The sequence below is a fragment of the Lycium barbarum genome, chromosome 4 (assembly GCF_019175385.1).
Source record: "Lycium barbarum isolate Lr01 chromosome 4, ASM1917538v2, whole genome shotgun sequence".
In the NCBI taxonomy this organism is placed as follows: domain Eukaryota; kingdom Viridiplantae; phylum Streptophyta; class Magnoliopsida; order Solanales; family Solanaceae; genus Lycium; species Lycium barbarum.
Window position 1 is genome coordinate 40,395,546 of NC_083340.1, and position 6,734 is coordinate 40,402,279.

Genomic DNA, 6,734 nt, shown 5'->3' on the forward strand with positions numbered 1-6,734 from the left:
ATTGATCTCTAGTCCTCTTGATAAACAACTCAACCTTCAACCAAATGCACCATTTAACCTTCTTATAGTATGTGTTCCAGCAGGTAATAATATACCAATTTTAGAAAATATATACATAAAATATCTAGTTTTACAGAGAAACCATGTGTTCACGTGCTCCAAAATTACTTACTAACTTCGCTCTTGCGTGTCTACCATTTACCACCAAGGCATCTCCATATGTAAACATAGTATCTATTTAGATAGGCCCGAATGACCCCTTCTCATAATTAGAAGGAAAATTTACCTGTCATAGCTATCTCTAAAACTTATTTATGAATAATAACTACCTTATTTTTTATTTAATTTTTGTAGCTTTATTTTTCCAAAATTACATTTCATAATTGGTCCAGTAACTTTTGAAATACATGTACCTCTTTATTCTCCTTCACTACACATTTAAAATTTATCATCTTCTCCAAACCCTAAAAAAAATTCTCTCTCCTCTTTCCCCTTCCCCTCACTGCCGCCTCTCTCCCTCCCTTTCTCTATCTCCAGCCTCTATTCTCCTTCCCCTCACATACCCCTCCATCCCTTCTCTATCTACACCACCCACGCCGCCGTCAACACCACCACCACTATTACTACCATCTCCATCTCCAAACACTAAAAAAACCTTAAGTTTCTAGTTCTTCAGATCTGAAATCCATTTGCTTCAGGTATTAATGTTAACAAAATGCCAACCCCAGTAAAGTATAAAATACAAGTTTTCAATTGAGACGTTGGGGATTCTATGCACAAATTTTGGTTAGTGTAGTGATGCGTTCCGAAGTTTTCAATTCCACAACATCAACTTGAAATAGACAGTTTCTTAAGAGGCTTCTTTGTGGCCTTAGCGTTCTCCTTAAGGAACTTCAAACATCAAATTCCCCAAATACTTCTTTTTTTTAATTCCCCTTTCTTGATTGAATTTTTTCTTTATTACTCTATCTGATTGAAACCTCTTTTTTGGCATGTGATGTGAAGCTAGTGATAAGTAATTATCCAAGCAGCATGTTAGAAAAGGGACACTGCAATGCACATAAAAACTCGTAGCTTTTAGAAGTATCAAGGTAGAGTTGTGGTGGTTCGGTAGGGTTTGTGGTTGTGGAGGTTTTTTTTTTTTTTTTTTTTGTTATAGTGTATTTTTTTGTATTCGCTTTATATTTCGAAGGAGAAAATATATTTTCTTCATTTTTTTTAGTGTATTTCAATGTACTGTTTTAGTATATTTCAGTACACAGTTTCAGTATATTTCGCTATATTTCAATGTATTTCTAATTTACGAAATAGTTTCTGATACATTTCATTTTATATACGCATACTACAATTTTATATTTCTTAAACAATCCACCATATTTGATTGTATTGCAGTGTATATTTCTCTGTATTTGGAAGTATTTCTAAAAGTCTGAAATGGAGTAATTTGGAGAGAGAAACGTGGGTTGTTATGGAACTTCAGCCGTTATGCGTGATACATGATTGATTTAATTTGACTTACCATTTAAAATGAAAGAAGAGAATATGTTCCATAAATACAACCTATTTTTACTCTGCCAAATTTTGTATTTTCGTGTATTTCAAAAACGCGAAATACAAGCGAATACAACAAAAACCAACAAAAAACTTTTGAATGGAGTAATTGTGATAGAGAGACGTTAGCTATAATGGAACCTCATGAGGTTTGCGTGAATCATGGAACCATTAATACAAATTATCATATAATTTGAAAAAGATTTTTATTGCCATAAATATAGCCTTTTTTTTATTCAACAGTCGCGCTGTATTTCGTTGTATTTCACTGTATTTAAAAAACGCGAGATACAATTGAAATACAGCCAAAAGCAGCTACGAATTGTAAATCTTCAACCTATAGCTATAAATTGTTAGAAACTGTTAAAAGGTAGTTATTTGTGTAAGTTTTACTAATTAGAATGTATATGGGCAATTAGCAGGAATGCCCTTATTACGGGGTGGTCTTTAAGTTTTGCCCTTCAAAATGGTGGTCTTTAAAGTTTGCCCTTCACTAGGGACCGCTTGGTCACGGGTTCAAATCCCCACTCAGGCGAAAATTTAAAAAAAAACTCGCAAGGCATAAGTTCAGAAAAAAGGGGCAGAATTTGCAAATTCTGCCCATGCAAGTTCTGCCTTAAGGCAAAAATTCTGCCTTGCGAAAAAAAATTTAAATTTTCACTGAGCGGGAGTTCGAACCCGTGACTAAGGGGTCCCTAGCGAAGGGCAAACCTTAAAGACCACAAATTTGAAGGGCAAAACTTAAAGACCACCCCAAATAAAGGGCAATCCACACAAAAAAAAAATGTATATAACCCTATTCCGGCCTGGTCCAGTATGAAATGAACTTAACGATTTTCCCCACACGAAGTTTGTGAATAAGTGATTGTATGATAATGAGCAAAGAATGTCCAGACCCCACGCATAGAGCTTAGTGCACGGAACAGTCTTTTTTTTAGATCGTAGGTAACTACTAATAAGGCCACACTGCATTGACCATTTGTGTGCATCAAACATCGAAAGCATTGCAAAGAAAAGTTAAAACGGATGAGTATATCAATATGGCTGCATCTAAGCGAAGTGCAAATCAGCGAATTTGCTCTACTTATTACAAGAAAATATGAGAAACAATTGTCTGATGAGACAAGCATTTTCCTTTTGGATTTAGAAGAATTTGATTTCTAAATTGGAGAAAGGCATCCCAGCAGATAAGATGAAATGCCTTAATCGAGAGATATTCCGGGTAAAAATAGTGCTAAACAGTTGGATGTGCCTGGCAATGAATCACCAACAAAGTATCATGATACCGACATTTGATTTGTAAAATGAGAATGGATCAAAAGAAAAGCTATACAAATATTTAACATATAGTAACCAAAATTATTCTTCAGTATATATCCTTGTGGGATATATATATGTGCGCGCGCGCCAGAGAGAGATAAAATGCCAGAAAGAGAATGAAAGACTAATGAACAAAGCAGAAAAAATAAACGACAGAACAGAGTACAAGGGAAGAACTAATTGAGGAGGTAAATTCCAATAAATCCACTTATAAAAAGATTAAAATAGCAATAAGATAAATGAATAAACAGACTGTGATTTTGCAGAACAGATAACAAAACAAACATTAGAGTTGGTAATAGAATTTGTATCTCCAACACATTTGGCAAGAACCATAAGCAAGGATAGTTGGTTAACAAATTAAAAAGTACAGAAGGCTGATTCACAGTTCTCAAGCAGCTCCGACATAGGGTGTGTTCAGTCAGAGGCAAATATTTTTTCAATTTTTTTATATTTGATTGGTCACAATTTGTGAAAATCATTTTCTCGGACTAAATAAGTTCCTTAAAAAATGAGCAAAATGACTTCCTAATTGAAGTAGGAAAAACAAATATCATAATTCATAACTAGCATTCCACTCCTTCCTGTCCTCCTGCACACCTCATTTTCAACCCTACCACCTTAGCCCCATCTCCACCACCACACACCCCTACCTTCCACCTCCACCTTCCATAGTATTTTATCTAGATTATACACAAATGTTTTTAGGAATATTTTTTTTTTCTTCTGTACCGAACGCAAAAAAAAAAAAAAACATCCTAAAAAACATTTTTCATGAAAAACACTTTCCTTCGTATCGAACACACCCGTGTATGAAAATTCTACACTATCACGCACATAAGAAATGAATATAGAGGTAAATTGAAACCTGAAAATAAGACAGGCAACCAGTTATAATAGGTTAAATTACACTCAATGAATAAAATAAATTTATGCTGTCAGTAGATTTAAATTAGACGGAAAAATAAAGACAACATTTTTATCCGGAGAAAGGCGACAGGCATCATCATTAGGCAGTAAACCGGCATTTAAGAATAATTCATAAATATAACCCCCAACTACTCCTGGAAGACGAATTTAACATATAATCCATTTCAAAGACATAATTGACCACTGAGTGATGATAAAGTATCCATATTTAACAATCCAAGGTATTGAAAATCACAATCAAGTAGTCAAAAGAAACCCAATAATGTAAGAAAAGAAAATTCATTCACAACAAGAAAATCCACGTCTATAAAATATACCATTTTGATCAATCAAAACAACTATAAAAAGCACAAAAACAAGTAAAAAAAAAAACAATTGAACAATCTTGATAAATCACAATCACCTCCATCCATAGAGAACCTGTGTATACTTGTCTTTAAACCATCTGAAACTCCTCCTCAAAGAACCTTTAACCTTGCCTTCAACAGAGTAAACTTTATAACTAGCAACTCTCCTCTTCCTTTGAAACTCAGGATCATTGAAACTCCAAGACTTTGAAGTTGACCCGCTAGTACTCTTCCCTTTCTTCAACTGTGTTGGAGGTGGGAGAGGTGGTGCACCAACAGTAGATGCATATGAAGAAACACTGTAAGACTTCAAATTATTAGAACTAAATTGGGGTTCATAATATTTCTCAATTTGCATCCTACCATCAGCATAAGATTTTGATCTGTAATCTCCCATATGGTGGTTTTTTGTTAAGAAAAAAAGAAGAAAAAGGGGGTCTTGAAAATCAGGATTTTTTTTGGAGATAGGTATGGGAAGAGGAGAAATTTTGGACAGAGTGGGATACCAAACTGCCAGAGAATGAGGAATAAGATGTACTGTGTAAAGACTTTTTTATTTTGAATTTTTCCTTCTTATTTATTCTAGACTAGAGATTTGCGTTTTACTTTTTAATTGGAAACAACTTGTGTTTTGGGCTCAAGAAAATCAGGGGTTGACTAGTCAACAAAGTACATGATATCTGCTTGTCCTTCAACAGTAGATGCATATGAACAAATCAGGGGTTGACTAGTCAACAAAATCAGGGGTTGACTATTTAATTGTAAAATTAGTACTCCCAAAAAGTTATTCTTTTTTTACTTGACACAAAATTTAAATATATATATATATATATGATTCAAAATAAGTTTTAGATATTTGTGTGACTGTAAATTATCTCATAAAGTTAAATTATTTTTAAATATAAAAAGGAGACAATCTTTTTTAACAGACTAAGAAGGAAAGAAGGACAATTTTTTTGGGACAGAGAGAGTATATTTCTTTACACCCTTTAATCAATTTATGCGATACAATTTAAATTTTGAGAGCAAAATTTTTAAATATGACCATAAAATACGACATAAAATCTTCAAATTTTGTAAAATAAATAACATATTTGAAAACTATAAAAGAAGTACCATAAATCGTAATAATTAATAATTCAAAATATTTAAAAACATGTAAAAACAAAAAATGGGGTCAAAGAAATACTTGTTTAACAACAATAACAAACACAGTGTAACCCCACGAGGGCAATATCGGGAGGGTAGTGCGTACACAGACGTTATCCTTGCCTAGAGAAAGTATATAGGTTGTTTCCGATACACCGTTGGCTCAATAAAAGTGAAAAAGAAGACAGTAGTAACAAGCAAAAACAACAAAATGATACATGTGCACCCAAGGGGAATCAAACGCTCATCCAAGAGGCCAGCAAAGCTTCCATTTCTGCCGTTGGACCAAGGCTTACTTTTCAAAAAAATATTTGTTTTACCTGAAATACTAAAGGTGCAACATAAATTTGAACGGGGGAAGTAATAAGAGTTATTTAATTAATTTATTCTTATTTATTTTCGATGGTTTATTATATTTATGTTTCTTCAATAAATGATTACCCGACTAATGCTAAGAATAAACTTAAACGAAAATATTTTTAAAAATTTTCGAAGATAATTATTGTAGAATAACTACTTTTTTGACCAATATGACCAAGACATAGGATCGGAGAAAATACATGTTTTGAGGGAGACATTTTCAAAAGTCTTTTTTTCCCTTAGGAGTCATTATTACGCACTCCTACAATAAATTCAATGGATACTGATCATTCATTCTTTTGTTCTTTTGGGTGGAAATTTCTAGCGGAAACGGTTGGTGGTTAGACCGACTTTGCTGTACGGGGCGGAGTGTTGACCAGTCAAGAACTCTCACGTTCAGAAGATGAAATTCGCAGAAATGTGAATGCTGCGGTGGATGTGTGGCCACACTAGGAAAGATAGGATTAGGAATGAAGATATCTAGGGCAAGGTGGGAGTGGCATCGGTGGAGGACAAGATGCGAGAAGCGAGACTGAGATGGTTTGGACATGTCAAGAGGAGAGACACAGATGCCCCAGTGCGGAGGTGTGAGAGGTTGGCTATGGACGGTTTCAGGAGAGGTAGAGGCAAGCCAAAGAAGTATTGGGGAGAGGTGGTTAGACAGGACATAGCGCAGTTTCAGCTTACCGAGGACATGACCTTAGATAGGAGGTTGTGGAGGACTCAGATTCGGATAGAAGGTTAGGAGGTAGTCTCGCTTACTTCTTTCGTCCTAGTAGTTGTAGTTTGCTCATTCGTTAATTGGCATCTGATTTTTGCTTATATTGTTGGGTCTTGTACTTCGAGTATCTTATTTATTTATGATAGCTACTGTTTATCAAGACTATCTCGCTTTTGTTGCTTCTCGTTTTCATATTGTTTTGTTATGCTTGTCCTTCTCTGACCTTTTGTCTTGTTCTCCTTTGAGCCGAGGGTCTTTCGGAAACATCCTCCTCACCTTGGTAAGATTTGCGTACACTCTACCCTCCCCAGACCCCACATTGTAGGAATTTACTGGGTATGTTGTTGTTGTAGGGC

At 34.7% G+C, this 6,734-nt stretch overlaps 1 protein-coding gene across 2 annotated transcripts; it reads right to left on the reverse strand.

The window, feature by feature from the left end:
* Positions 1-2,578: 2,578 nt before the first annotated feature.
* Positions 2,579-4,805, reverse strand: LOC132635929 (uncharacterized). Of its 2 annotated transcripts, none has more exons than XM_060352540.1 (2): positions 4,205-4,791; positions 2,579-2,803 (listed from the first exon to the last, which is right to left on the reverse strand). In XM_060352540.1, exons 1-2 carry the CDS (start codon positions 4,543-4,545, stop codon positions 2,695-2,697), a joined length of 450 nt encoding a protein of 149 aa, XP_060208523.1. In that variant the 5' UTR covers positions 4,546-4,791; the 3' UTR covers positions 2,579-2,694. The 2 variants fall into 2 exon arrangements, with proteins under 2 accessions (XP_060208523.1, XP_060208522.1); XM_060352539.1 differs by lacking the exon at positions 2,579-2,803 and adding an exon at positions 3,478-3,739 and having other exon boundaries at positions 4,205-4,805.
* Between the last annotated feature and the right edge of the window lie 1,929 nt (positions 4,806-6,734).